Source organism: Danio rerio, chromosome 15 (assembly GCF_049306965.1).
Source record: "Danio rerio strain Tuebingen ecotype United States chromosome 15, GRCz12tu, whole genome shotgun sequence".
Lineage (NCBI taxonomy): Eukaryota > Metazoa > Chordata > Actinopteri > Cypriniformes > Danionidae > Danio > Danio rerio.
In genome coordinates, this window is record NC_133190.1 from 20,499,451 (window position 1) to 20,515,238 (window position 15,788).

At 32.7% G+C, this 15,788-nt stretch overlaps 1 protein-coding gene across 16 annotated transcripts in view; it reads right to left on the bottom strand.

Annotated features, from left to right (window-relative positions):
- The window catches only part of phldb1b (pleckstrin homology-like domain, family B, member 1b), a 147,480-nt gene that overhangs the window by 112,355 nt on the left and 19,337 nt on the right, over positions 1–15,788 (bottom strand). For 15 of the 16 annotated variants that reach the window (XM_073923547.1, XM_073923543.1, XM_073923538.1 and 12 more), the window contains exon 2: positions 1,703–1,801. In XM_073923547.1, coding sequence (XP_073779648.1) covers positions 1,703–1,801 — 99 coding nt within the window. Of the gene's footprint in view, positions 1–1,702; positions 1,802–4,450; positions 4,563–15,788 lie in introns of those variants that run through there. The other variant, XM_073923537.1, reaches the window with a different exon arrangement.

Consider the following 15,788-nt stretch of genomic DNA (forward strand, 5'->3'; position numbering starts at 1 on the left):
ATAATAATAATAATAATAATAATAATAATAATAATAATAATAACAATAATAATAATAATAATAATAATAATGTAATAAAAAAATAATGTAATATTAATGTGAGGAGAGCAGCATTCTCCAGTAAATATATAATGAATACTTTCCAAAAAGAAGGGCCCATAAAGCCTTTAAATGAGTAAAATGTCTGACCTAAGAGGACAATGCCATTGTTTCACAATGCTGCTGCCAAACATTACAAATGCAATGAGTCAGCACATACATCAGCTAAAACTTTGCACAATGACTTATATCATTGTGCAAATATAATATTTCATAACAATAGGAAGTTGCTCAGTAGTGACTCAAGTGGAGCTCTAGGCAGGCAGTTGAGTTCATCTTACTACGCTCTTCAACCCTAGAGAGAGAAAAGCCTTCAGTCAGACCTCAGAAAAAAACTTAAAGGCTCAGCAAGGGGGAGGTCGTCATGGCAACAGTGAGAACTAGTAATGACTGTACCCTGTAATTCTGTGCGATGACATCATTCTTCTACAAGAAACGAGCTGAATCTATCAATGCACTCTGCAATTCCGAATCACAATGATTTGTATGCAAATGTGCTTCATTCTGCACAGGCTTATGCAATTTATGCACATTATTTATTTTTTTCATCTGTACAGATAATTGCAGTGCCCACCTTCCCCAAACATCCACTAAAGACATATTATCACCTCAGGGCTGCGGTGTACGCTTGAGTTTAGCATAAACCCGACTGCTTAAACAAGATTAGCAGAAGGTAATTAGTGTAATCGGTTAAAGCAGAGCTTGCAGGCTGTGAGTGAGTGATGATCATTGTGTTTTATAAGGAGGACCATCAACACATCTGCCGTAGATTATCTGGTGTGTTACTGCAGGGAGAATTCCGTGTAGATGCTGAAACAGAAGGTGATGATGGTGATGATGGCCCAGGGGGTCTTTTCACACATCATCCGATTCACGAACCCTCAATTCTCACTGCCAGACAAAAGCTCCCTCACTGAAAGGTGTCGCTATTAAGGCAGCTTTTACCTTTTTACTGTCGTACAAGCTGTTAAAAACATTTATTATGTAAAAGAGAGAGTATTTTCTTCCACTTTGAGCTAAAGTTCGAGTCAGAAAAAAGGTACAAAGCTGTGACTGGTGTGGTTTTATATACAGTTGAAGTCAGAATATTAGCCCTCCTGAATTATTACCCCCTGTTTATTTTTCTTCCGATTTCAGTTTAACAGAAAGAAGCTTTTTTCAGCACATTTCTAAACATAATAGTTTCAATAACTCATTTCTAATAACTGATTTATTTTATCTTTGTCATGATGACAGTAAATAACATTTGACTAGATATTTTTAAGACACTTCTATACAGCTTAAAGTGACATTTAAAGGCTAATTAGGTTAGGCAGGTTAGGGTAATTAGGCAAGTTATTGTATAATGATGTTTTGTTCTGTAGACTATCGGAAGAGGCTAATAATTTTGACCTTAAAATGGTTCATAAAAAATTATAAACTGCTTTTATTCTAGCCAAAATAAAACAAACAATAAAAAATATTATCAGACATACTGTGAAAATTTCCTTGCTCTGGTAAACATAATTTGGGAAACATTTTAAAAAGAAAAGAGGGGCTAATAATTATTACTTCAACTATAATTGATTTATATCATACATGATAAGAAAATTTCATAACTCACCTGGAGCACCTGATGAGACTGATGCCCATGGCTAAGATTTTGGTTCAAAGTATCCATGGCCAGTGTACTGTCACTTACTTGCTCGGGGACATGAGAATCCTGCCAGAGACAAAAACATTAACACTGTATAAAATGCGGGGTTCCACACAATTCCTTTATGCTCTCCTAACACAATTTGATTAAGTTAACTCAATTGTTTTTTTGCAAATTAAAGTAGATTGAATATAAAACAAAAGAGATGTGCCCAAAAACCCTCAAGAAGTGTGTTGATTCAGCTCATTTTAAGCAAGTAGTTTGAACAAGCAGCAAAATATTTTTGCAGAAAACATAAAACACATATACCTTAAAGGCAATATAGCTATCTTGGTTTTAGATTCTTATTATTACAATACGTTGATGCTTGTTTTACAAAAAAAGATCAAACAGGTTTGTGTTTTAGTAAAAACAAAGGTTTCAAATAGGTGTTTTCACAACAATGCCATGTTGAGCAATCACACGTTGGCTTCCCATTGAATCATTTAAATGAAAAACTCTTAATGCTCTTAATGTGATGAACAATTTAATAATCCAAGGATCTTTTTTTCTGTTATGAAAGAACCTTTTGTGCCAAAGAAACTTTCCATGGATGTGAAAGTGTCTTCTTGGAAACATTCATACCAGTAAAGAGCCTTTCACATGAGTGTACATATTGTTTTTAACCGGTGTCTTGTACTGTAGATAACAGCTGAGCCCCAGTCGAGTATCCAAAGTGCACACAATAGTGTGAGTGGGAGAAACGCAGCCTCCGGCATTCTCCGTCTGCATCCTCAGCTGACTCACTGCCTGATGAATACAGTCTGCACTCACACCAATGCCATTTGCAAACAGATAACGCTGATTTACCCCGTCAGCCAGACTCACACTGACTCTCACCGGTCAAAAGCTGCCTTTACTTCTGAGACCTGACACACACACACACAAACCTTCTGCCCTGACATTCCTCTGCTCTTACTCACATTCTTACAAAGTCTTTGACTTTAGCCTCAACAAAACACATCTGAGAACACAGAATCTCCCCAGTGGTTGCATTTGTACATTTAACTCTTGGCTTGTAGAACTGTGTACTTCTAAAAAGAAAGGTTTCTGTTGAGATTTATACAATGAGGCTTTCGAATGCTTCATTCTAATAGGTACAGAAAAACAGAGGTTTTAATAGGCCTTTTTCCACACCAATGCTATTTTTTTGGTTCTTCAAATACCTGTTTAGCGGTAAGTTCTTTAAAGACGACTTTTTATGATGTTAAAATCACCCTCACACACTTTCTAATAGTGGAATGTTAAAAGTTCTTCAAGTAATGATCAATGATAATTGATCAAAAGAGTTATTTTTGCAGTGATTTTCATAGAATACTCTTTGAATGCTTACAACTCACAAGAATCAAAATACACACACAAAACAAGACCAAATAAATAAAAATGTGAACCTGGTCCACAAAGCCTTGTCTTATGTAGCACGGGTATGTTTGGCAATACCAAAAAGGTATTTAATAAGTCAAAAATATATATTTTTCTCTTATGACAAATAAAGTTGGAAAATTAAGTAAAGATTTCTTAAAATTTCAGAACAAAATGTCTATTGTAAATATATCAAAACTCAATTCTTGACTAACAATATGCATGGCCAATCACTTTATTTAGACAACTTTTACAGTGATTTCTCTATATTTGTTTTTATTATATTCTTAAACCCTCAGACTTCAGATTTCAATAGTTGTATCTCAGCCAAATCTTGTGCTACCCTAACAAACATCAATACGAAGCTTATTTATCCAGCTTTCAGGGTGTGTATAAATCTATAAATTCACAACTGTATAAATAAACATTTATGATTAGTTTTGTGGTCTTGGGTCAAATATAAGTCAGTACTGAAGCCAAATCTGGAGCATATCTAACACAATAACTCACGATAACAGTCCAAATATTAGTACACCCAAATTTAAATGTTATAGGAAAATATTAAATACAAACTTAAAGTCAAAAGAAGCAAAAAAAAAAAAAAAAAAAAAAAAAGGAAACTTTAGCTGAAATTTTGTAGGTTGTAATTGTTTTTGCAATATTTTGCTTGAGTTTAAGTGTATTATGTTACAATTTCTAAATATTATTTTAATTAATATATCTGTTAAATAAATATGTTTTGTTTAAATACACCAAAATACATTAAATATATTCACTGAGAAATGGATAAAAATATTCAATTTTAAAATGGGGTGTACTCAATTATGCTGCAGCACTGTTTATCTTATTTATCTAACATCTACATTCTAATAAACATTTCTTAGTTTAAAGGTTATTTTGGAGCCCAAAATATTTCTTCTATAGCGATGTTACAAAAATGTTTTGTGTAATGAACCTTTTGCAGCTCCAAACCAAACAAGCTTTTGTTGAAATGAATTCAATGAAACCCAAAACCATAACTGCATAATTAAAAGTAATCACTGTAATCACGCTGTGCTTTGATGATAGCACCTTTGTAACAAAAAACTTTTTTTTAGACTGAAGAATTTGAATAGTTTGCCAGTGAATCAGATGTTAACCTTAAACCACACTGTGTACAAAAGAGACTGTGTAAAAAGACAATTATCCAAAAAAAAAAAATTTAATTTGAGATTCTCAGAAGTTTTAAATGTTTTAACAACCAGTAAATAGCAAGTATCCATTCAAAAACTAGTAATGAAATAACTGACATACAAAGAAAGTATTTATTTTTACCTTTTTCCAGTTGTCGAATAAGTACAACGCCTCCATTTCAAAGCATTGAATCAAACATTTACTGCACCAGAGACTCAAGAAACACTATTTTTTGTCTCTCCAGTGCCTCTACATCTTCATTCAGAGGATACCTGCTCCTATTCAAACTATCACAGACGTGTTTTTACATGCTGCTTTGAACTAAATCCCACATTCCTGCCTGTCGGCTACAACCCTGGTAACAGATGTTACTGCGCTGGTCAATAAACGGATGGAGCTCCATAAAAGACAGTAGAAAGACGGCGGATTACAGTCAAAGAGGAACAAGAGAGGAAGTTGAACAAGTCGAAGCAAACACAAGCGTGTAATAATGGAAGTATATATAGGTCATCTGCGAAATGTACAAAGACTGACTGAGAGACAGAAGATCTGACAGATTGAGGATGAGTTTGATCACACTCCAAAACTCCGTTATTGCCACATGCCTTTTCTGCTCATCAAAGCCGATTTGCACGATTTCAGAGGCAGTGAGTCACATACTAGCGTCTTTATATGGAGTCTGATTCTCTTCCAGATTGCACATGCTCACATTTTTATCAGAGCCAACAATGCGGAGAGCGGCACATTCTCTCCAGTGGAAGAATATAAAGGCTGGTATTGTGTGTCAGATGATAGAGACGCTCACGGTGGAGGATGATAATGATAATGATGAGCTCTGGATGGGAAAAAATATGAAGAAATGCGGTCGACTGAAGGCATGAAGGTCTGAATAGTTGCTCACTCGATAGACTCCTTAATTAAGCTCAGGAGAAACTAACTTATTTGGCATTTTTAAACTTACTTTGAGATACACACTTTAAAATATATACAGTATATATAATAAAATCTCAAGTTACAATAAAACTACAGGCGAAGGCAAAATTGTTAGACATCCTGCAAGATGTTGTTTCTTATTCCACATTTTCCCAAGTGCTATTTAACATAAGTTATATTAACTAATTTCTAATAACTCTCGCATGGTCTAACAATTTTGAGCTTATTCTCTTTATGAGTTATTGGTGTGTTTTGAGAATGAACCAATCAGAGTCTCATTCCCATTCCCTTTAAGAGTCAGTTGCGTCATGCCATGGTGCATTTGCTATTAACATAGAGAACTTTGTAAGTGGAAAAACTAAACGCTTCGCTAGTGAGAAAACAGTTAAACAGAGAATCTGCAGCGCAAGAATGAGAAAATGATCCTCCTCCAATCGGTCTTTACTTTCACTTTCACTTTCTCTCTTTCGTGGATAAGGAAACGTATTGTACGCACAGATATCCATTAGCCTACATGATGAATTTCATTTGTTACACGCAAAGATTTGCTTAAAAACTATTTCTAAATTCAGTTTTAATTTACAGCAAACGAATAAATAACCAATGATAACAAAGTGTGTTAAAAAAACTGAGTTATATCCAAATACAAGTGCTTTGTCCCACATACTCCAAAACCTGACAGGTGGACAAATCTAAGATGGTTTTATTAAAAAAATATAAATATGCATATAATAAATACTACTAATAATAATAATAACATTATACAAGTGTGCAATATTTGACATTTTGCAAGTTTTCGTGAACAAACTGAAAAAGTCTCTGAGGCGAAGAAGGCATGAAGGGGGTGGTTTTTATATATAAATGTAGAAAACAATAAATTTTTTAGTATTTTACTCCTTTAATTATTTTTCAATAGTAAAGATTTTTGCGTATTGCTGTACATCCTGAGTGTTTTAAGCAATTTTTAAGCGCTCCACACTCTGCTCTGGACTTTAGATTTGCTTTCAGCTGGTCTATTGCAAAATCTATTTTACATCCTCAAAATAGCAACGCGCAACAATGCGCCTTAAAGCTGGATTTATACTTTCGCCTGGCGCTGCATCGCGCATCTCCGCTGACTGCATGTGCACCTCGCGAAATGTACGAGGCTTTTGCTGCGTTTGCCATTGTAATATTCTTTAAAACAACAGGGGACAGTCAAAAGAAAATCACCGTAAAGTAAGATGTATAAACAGAGAAGTAGAAAGTTTACGACCTACGTCATATCATTAATATCATTCAATACTTTTAAACTAATTATTTTAATTGTTTTTTATAAATTATTTTAATGATTTTAAAGATTATTATAACCATTCAAGATTTTTTTAATCAAACTTTGATGCATCACTTGCTTTTGTTCATATCTTGGACAGTTCTACATATTTTAATTTGATAAAATATTGATGACAACAGAACGTGGGTTGCTCTACAAATAAATTTTATTATCGCAAAAATAAAAGCAAAAAAAAGTACACTTACTAAAGAATACAGAATTCTCCACAATTCACAAATTACTGTCTGATCCAATACTATACAATATACTGATGCCTAGAAAAACCATCAGTATATTGTAAACCGATAGGCTCAAAAATTCCTTTCCAGTTATCAAAGCAATAGTTTGTTCCTTAATTATAGTTTTGTAAATATTAAATTATGTTTAATTCAAAATTTAACAAAATACATCAGTGTAAAACCTTTAAATGGTGGAAAAACATATTCTGTATTTGTGTACCTGGGTCTTCACTTTTGTCATGGACTCTTTTGGTTTTAACAAAATTATCCATCAGGTTTTTCCAAACCTTTTAACAAAAACTCTTTCCTTTCCCATGGCTGTTGCTATTTCTAGTCAAGAATAATTGACCGTCAGGTTATCCCAATGATCACAAATCATAAAGATGTCTGTACTGTAATGTTTCAGACAAAATCTCTTCAAAGTGATTCATATTTTAACTCAAATAAAACGCGGCACCGCGCACACTGTTCGCTCGAGTCTCAAAAAAAAAAAAAAGCACTCCGCCGGCCAGAATCATGTCGCGTGTACCCAAAGCCAACCTCCGCGATGACGTCACATTCACCACGTGCACTCAATCGAACAAGCGGACGCGTCGAGTTTAAACAAGGCTTAACACACCTCTTTTCTAGACTGAAACACCCATGAGTCCACAAAGTGGCGCAAATGGATTTGCTATTTAAACAACATGGCGGAAAATGGGAAAATGAAGGTTGCATTGATCACCAAAATAAAAAAAAACCTTAATGCACCGGGTGTGAGATAGGGCCCCTAATGTTTTACTAGTTATTTTTTATGATACTAAACTCCCAGAAATAAAGGTACAAAATAGGTCACAAAATGTACATTTTTGTTCCTAACAGGTCCCTAAAGGTAAATAATAATACCTAAAAAGTATAAATGTGTACCTCAAAGCAAGGGCTTAGAACTGGCATGTATGGAAGGAACGTGTCAATACCTAAAATGAAATATTCCTCCATCAACCCTTAGTAACTGTCTTGTGCACAAAGGGTTAAAGTCAAGTTTGCTATGAGTTCACTATAATACTATTAACCGAGGCTGTGCAGTTAATCAACTTAAGTTTCGGGATAAAACAGTTAAATTGCGTCACATACCTCTCTAACTTTCTCTCCAATTACACCTTCTTAAAGCCAGATTGCAGTAAAATCATGTAAATTGAATTTTGCAGCATGGAATGTGATTCATTAATTGTTATTTGTATTATTAAGTTTTTATTTTATATTATTAAGTACTTTATTCATTTTTTTAAAAGCGTAAAAACAATTTGCATAATTTTCATGCTTAGGTTAACAAGACAAGTCACTGGACAACAGTAGTTTAGCCAAGCAAAGCAATTATTTCCAAAGGAGGCTAAAAATATTGATCTTAAATAAAATAATAATAATAATAATTAATTAAAACTGCTTTTATTCCAGTAAAACTAAATAAATAAGAGTTTCTCCAAAAGAGAAAATGTTATAAGAAATACTGTAAAAATATTCTTGCTCTGTTAAACAGAACATACACTTGGGAAATATTTGAAAAATGAATACAATTTTCACAGGAGAGCTAATAATTTCAACTTTAACTCTACATTTTCAAAAAGAATATACATAAATGAAAAGATAAGAATAAGAACATATATTGCTCTTTTGTTAATCTGACCAGTAATTTTTAGATTTATTCATTTTATTCAACTGTTTGTGTAAATGTCTTTTTAACTGACTTTTTAATCAAAAAGTGTGGAGAAGAGATGCTGAATGGTTTTGAATGGTGGCGGACACAGCATTCAGCTCTTCAGATTGACTTGATTCACTGTAAACACATCTCAAACACCCAAAAGACCAAATGACTGAGCTTTCTGCAGTAGAGATGTTTCACCACATGTGATCCGTTCTCTCATGCACACCTCTGAGGCTCATTTATAGGATTTCCCTTACAGACAATATTCTGTATGCTTAGGAAATGCTGAAGGAGAGGAAACTTGTAACTGGATTACAAGACGTGAGGAAATATGGCCCTGTCTTTGTAGACTTAAACCAGCTTTCTATAGTTTCTGCCTGAAGGCACATTGGATTATTCATCCATGAATTTCAGATGAGTTTAATAGTACAGAGAGAGTGGGAGAGAGAGAGAGAGAGAGAGAGAGGGTATAATTTGGGAGATGGTGAGGTTTTTCATTGCTACCAGCAAGTAGGTTTTAAACTGCCTGTTTAGAGACCTCCACCTGCTGGTAAACATTGAGCTCTCATACGCGCTTCTTAATTTAGGCCAGGGGTGGTGGAAAAACAATGCTGCAATATTATATATAATAGGAATATAAATAGATTTGTATTTAATGTAATAAATAAATTAATGTTTTAATTGTTAAAATGCTTTATATAAAATATAAGGTGCCACTCTACAATAAGGTTGTATTGGTTAATGTTAGTTAATGCATTTACTAACATGAGCAAACAATACAATAACAACAGAATTTGATAATGTTAGTTACGGTAGTTAATGGAAATACATTTGATCAATGTTAGTTCATGGTAACTCATGGTTCATAAACTAATGTTAACTAACATGATTTGGATGTTAATAATGCATTAGTAAATGTTGGACTACGATTAATAAATGCTGTACAAGCACGGATCATACGTAGATCATTTTATTAAATACATCAACTAATAATGAACCTTATTGCAAAGTGTGACCAAAAATACAAATTATGAACTAAGAATATTTGTGTTCAATATACAGCATGGAGTATCACATTATATTGCTTGTTTGTAAAATTTGACTCAATTTGTTTTTTTTTGTTTTTTTTGTTTCATCAAATATCATCATATCACATACATATTATTTGATATTTAATGTTACAAAAAAAAATAAATAAATAAACAAATAAATAAATGAATAAACTGAATTAAATATATATGAATATATAAGAACACAATCCAAAAAATTAGTACCCCCAAATTATTATATTGGAGAAAAATATTAAATAAATAAATAAATAAATAAATAAATAAATAAATAAATAAATAAATAAATAAATAAATAAATAAATACAAAATATTTATTATGCCCTTCCATCTGCAACCCATCACTGGGAAACATGGGAAACAGAGAGGACATGCAAACTTCACACAACAATGCCAACTGACCCCGTAGGGCACAGGTGTCAATTCCAGTTCCTAGAGGGCCGAGGCTCTGCACAGTATAATTGCAACCCTAATTAAACTCACCTGATCAAACTAATGGAGTCTTTCAGGCTTGTTTGAAACCTAGAGGTAAGTGTGTTGAATCAGGGTTGGAACTAAACTGTGCAGAGCTGCGGGCCTCCAGGAACTGGAATTGACACCTGTGCCGTAGGGGCTTGAACCAGCGGCTTCTTCCTGTGAGGTGACTCTTATACCCACTTTGCCACCGTGACATGCAAATAAATAAATAAATAAATGAATAAAATTAATAAACAGAAAAATCAAGGCATAAAAATTTAAACTTCAGTTAAAATTTTGTAGTTTGTTCCTTTTATTTTGCAATTACTTGTTTGAAATTAAATGGATTATCTTGTATAGAGTTGCGTATAGTGTTATCTTGCACTTCTGGCTTTTATTTTTATTAATAATTCATTAATAAAAGATTATTAGATTTATTATTGTTATTAGATTTATTATTGAGGATTCTTATTAATTTTTATTTTTTTCTTATCATTTGCATTTGTTTCTTGTAAATAAAGTTGAATAATAGTTTACTTAGTACTTACTTAATAGTTTAATAGTTTGTTTTTTATTTGTTATTTATTTATTGAAGAACAATTTTTCTTAAAAAATATAGCTGAAACAAAACTTATTTTATTTAATATTTTTAAAATAATTTTTATTTAAATAATTTTTTAAACAAATTATTACTATTAATTTGTTAATTACCTGTATAAACCTGTTTATAAAGCATCACAAAGACTGAATGGAAAGAAGCCACATGTTTCCACTTTCACATATCATAATGCAGAACAATAAACAAATGCCTTTATATCAGCTGCTTGTCATCACTAAACAGTCTGCACGACATCCCTGATCGCAATGCCTAAGGCCTCTGTTTCATATCCAGACATGCCAAAATTCAGAGCCATATTGAAGAAAACAGCACACATGTTGAAGATGGGGGACTTCAGCAGCGAGTCGCAGCACACAGAGACATACGCATATCTAGACAGGAAATTGAAGGGCAGATGAGAAATCCTGCCATTTCTGTGAGTGTATGATTATGGCTGTGGACAAACACACTGATGGATGTGGCCGACTAAACAGCTTTTTCCATTTTTAGACCTTGCCACAAAAATGTTGCGAAGTAGGAATGTGAAAATGAGCCATGCTCCAGAACGTGCCTTAAAATAGCAGGGAGTGGGCAGAAATTCTCCCACCCAGTATAATTAAGACTCAGCAATTATGTAACATTGATCTTCTACAGATCTAAACATGCTAACTGAATCAAAAAGCAAATCTGATGAACATTTAAGCTAATTATAGATCGTATCTCCTCTCAGATCAGAAGTTTGTTTGTAGCATCAAAGCTAATTTTGCTAATGCACTTATTTTACCATTGTGGGGGGCTTCAAAGTGCTGCGTGAAATGTCTGGTATGTTGGTTTCTCCATCACTCATTGTGTTGAGACAAGCTAATAACCACACGACCACCTGCACACAGTGAAGACCCATGAGCAAAGGTCATGAAACACCATCAAAGACTTCTGTGTGCGCGTTCACATCAACGTCAGAAAATATATATAACACTGAGATAAGAATCCAAAAGCAAAAAAGAGCAGTATTGTTGACATCAGCCCTCAATACAGCCTGGAGAAACATATAGAGTTTAAAGAGTTTACTTCTATTTTGGAACATGCCCACAGGAGAAAATACTATAGTAATTTACTGTAAATACTAGTGTTTTTGATTTCTTTTTTAGTAAAGTACTTGAATTAATATGTTGCTTGGATTCTATAGTTGCTATTGTAACACAAAAACCAATAAATACAAATGACTCAATACTGTAGCTTTCTACTCTATAAGGTATATTATATCACAATTTACCATAATTCACCATAGTTTACTGTACTACAGTGTACTATAGTTCATTAAAAAAAATGTATGCATACTAAATTAAACGCTTTATTAAATATATTGCTCTTTGTTAATGAACCATAGTGTTAATGAACTTTGTTAATGAACAATTAACAATATTATGGATCAAAAACACTATAGTATTTACTATAATCTACTGAAGTATTTTTATCATAAAAATCCAAAATTAACCAAAAAGTGCTTCAGGAGTGATTAATGTGTCGGTGCTCTTTGGGTAAGGGATACATATGGATAAACAGCAACATTATAAGACCAAGGCACTCAAAAGAAAAGTTAAAATGATGTAAAAAAAAAAAAAATGCAAACTGCTGCAGTTTTGATGTTAATAATGAAATGAAATATTTTTTTTTCACTTTTTTCGAATGCCTTGGACTTATTTACTAATTATTTACCTATTTAGTAATATACTAACTAATTTTGCTGTTTATTTTTATTTATAGTTTATTTTAAATGCCCTTCACAAATATTGACTGCTTTAGTAAAGGTGAAAAAATTACTTTTGCTCAGGTTGGTTTATAAAATAATAATAATAATAATAATAATAATAATAATAATAATAATACATTTGTGCCAACATTATTGATACCTGAATTTATATGAGCAGAATATTTTCCCAATATACTCACAATGATGATCAAAAAGCAACAAACAAACAAAAAATGAAAACAGCAATTTTTCCCCTTAAGGCAATAATTAAGACATTCCAGTTAACTAAAAGCTTCATGAATCAGCCTGAAAGAGGATGCATGTCTGCCTTGTCTCAATGCACTGTCAGGAGGATGGTTTGACCGGTCAAACTTTTTCAAAGATCGCAGAAAATGTCAGCTAAATCACCACAGATTGCCATCAGGCACTTCAATGTCAAAATGGCATCAAAAACTAGTAAAGAAAAACAAACAAACCAATGAACTGCCTTGATGTCAAAACAACATCAAATGGACATCTGATTTATCTGTTTCAAACTTTAATATGAAGTCATTTGGTGGCAGGGCTTTTAGTTGTACAGCACAAGTCATGGAACTCCCTACCTTTGCCCTTTCAGCAGGTGGACACTATTTCCAATTTTAAATCTCAGATAGGTTTTAATGACTTGCTAGTTTAATATCATGTCTATTGCTTTTTACTGCTTGTTTTTTTTTAAGATCCGCTTGCCATATTCTGTAAAGTGTCCCTGAGTGATTTGAAAGGTGCCTATAAATAAAATGTATTATTATTATTATTATTATTATTATTATTACTATCTAAAATTGGCAATTGAAAAGGTTTCTGTTAAGTTTTGACATATATATTTAATACCAATGTTAGATGTCAATTTGATGTTGTTTAGACATTAAGATAGATACAAAGTTCTATTGTACATTTGTAATTTGTAATTGTAGCTTTCAGATAAATAAAACATTTTGTTTATTATAATGCTTTTTGTGTTCTTATTTTGGTGGTCAAAAGGGCATTCATGTGTAGATGTTAAGGTTTTGACATTAAATTTGCATTTTTAACATGTTTTTAAAAATATTTTCTGATGTCTTTTCATTATCAAGGTCATTGTCAAGACCACAGGGTTGTTTGGAAGGGTTTTGAAAGAAAAAATCTTCTACCTTCATCCAAAAACTCAAGCTAACTTCTTATTATTTTGAACAAAAACCAACAATAAAGACATTTTGATGGCCTTTTTTGCTTATATTCACTGTATAGAAGGCTAAGGTGGTCATTTACTAGTTGTAAACAGGTTGACTATGTTTTCTGCTGAACACAAATGAAAATATTTTAAAGACAGCTAAAAACCTGTAACCATTAACTTCCATAGTATTTTTCTATGCAACTCAAAAGTTATAAAAATATATTCTTTAAAGTTCAACAGACAAGAGAAACTAAATAGTGAGGACATGTTCATGTTTGGGTGGACTATCCTCTTAAGCACCTTATATAGGTATAAGAAACAATTAATTTTCAAAACATTGGATGCCCAGTAGGCTAAACACAAGACACAATACAAGACACTTGTCATGTAAACACATAGTAGCATTTCTAATCATATCAACATCAGTGACAATAGAGACATGAGTGGGCACTAGGGAGATTACACTGTCTCCAAACATTAGAGAGGAAACACGACAAACAAACAGGATGGCAGGAGAGGAGGATCACTGCTATATGTAGACTTCCTATCGGACAGAGAGTTTCCTGTGGGATGAGGCTGTCACTCTAATTTTGCTCAAGAATTCAAATGAAACTAATAAATTATCTTTTTTTGAAGTTGTGAGTTTATAATCGAGTGTAATTGAAAAAAGGAGGATAAGCTTTCCATTCTACTTTGTTAGGACAGGACAATATTTACAATATTTATATTATACATCACATGTCAAGATCATACCTGTCAACCCTTTCGTTTATCCAGAGATTCCCTCGTATTTTACAATTGTATCCCACTATCATCCCGTAAAGGTATTTTCCTGTATTTCTCCCATATTTTCAATCTTTCTATGAAGGGTGGCCATAAACATTAAAGGAACGATCCTCTCTATACGTAAACCATACCGCCGAACCACAATGGGATGTCCCTTGCGCTTAAATGTGAGTCTGTTCTGTGCTTTCATTTTATTTATAGGCATGAAAACACTTTGATATAAAAAGAAAAAAATGGCAGGAGTCAATTCTTTTCCATTACAGGCACCATTGCTCCTCCTATGCAATTCTCAAAACAGTCATTTCATGTAGTGGTGCGTGACTGTCAGACGTGCTCCAGAGTGATAAACAGATGCTGATTCTGCACACGCGATTTAAATTGAAGCGAAAGTGGACACTCAGGGTTTTGGGTGCGTGTTTGAACAGACATAATAATAATAATAATAATAACAACAACATCTAATGTGGATTTTAGTGGGTTTTAAACACAAAAAACTTTTGTCTTAAATTAGCACAAACTGTAAAAAAGCAATCTAATGCTTTTATTATAGATGTGTGCATTTTTAAAGTGACACCTCTGTTATTTAATGTGATCAAACGAAAAATCTAAATGAGAGCTTCATTCGCTGTTCTTTAATCAGAAGGTTTAAATGTTAACACTTTACAATAACAGTACATACATAATGATGTGCTAAACATTTCTTTATTATGATTTAATGATCAGTTAATGCATGTGCTAATCATGAATTAACTTTAACTACAACATGATTCACAAGAATTCATGAGTAAATAACGGCCACCTTAATTACTTGTAAGTACATGTTGTTAATTAAAGTATTTAATAACATTTAAGTTTAAGCTAAATGTAACCAACATGAACTCATGAGCTGTTATGTATAATTATGTCATGACTTTACTTGGAGGGGCACATCATCATTAACTCATCCTCATGAACTCCTGTGTTCAAACTGTTGATGTTGATGAAACACTTTTCTATTGTTATTCTGTGTAAACGCACTAGACTGACATGCATTAGGAGTTCATGAGTAGTTAAGAATGGGTAATAAATGATGTGCCCCTCCAAGTAAAGTCATAATATAATTAAACATTAACATGTCTTGTGTTCATGACATCATAATGTAACTCATCATTAGTCCCTAATAAAGTAGTTTAGTTTAGATATTAATCCATCACTATTTATGGACTGCTATTGTAACGTGTTATCGTTTAATTATACAGTGAAGAAAAGGTTAATAAGATTTGATAACTTGATTCAATTCCTTTATAATAGCTATTAATATGAATAGGCTAAACTGTTTGCAAATTTTTTGCAGCTTTTTCAAATGAATACTATTTATTATATCCTTTGTAAATATTAATAAAATGTATTAATGACCATTTCAAATGTTTATTTATGCCATTAAACTGTTGAACCAGCTCCTGAGGAACATATTTGATCATTTCAG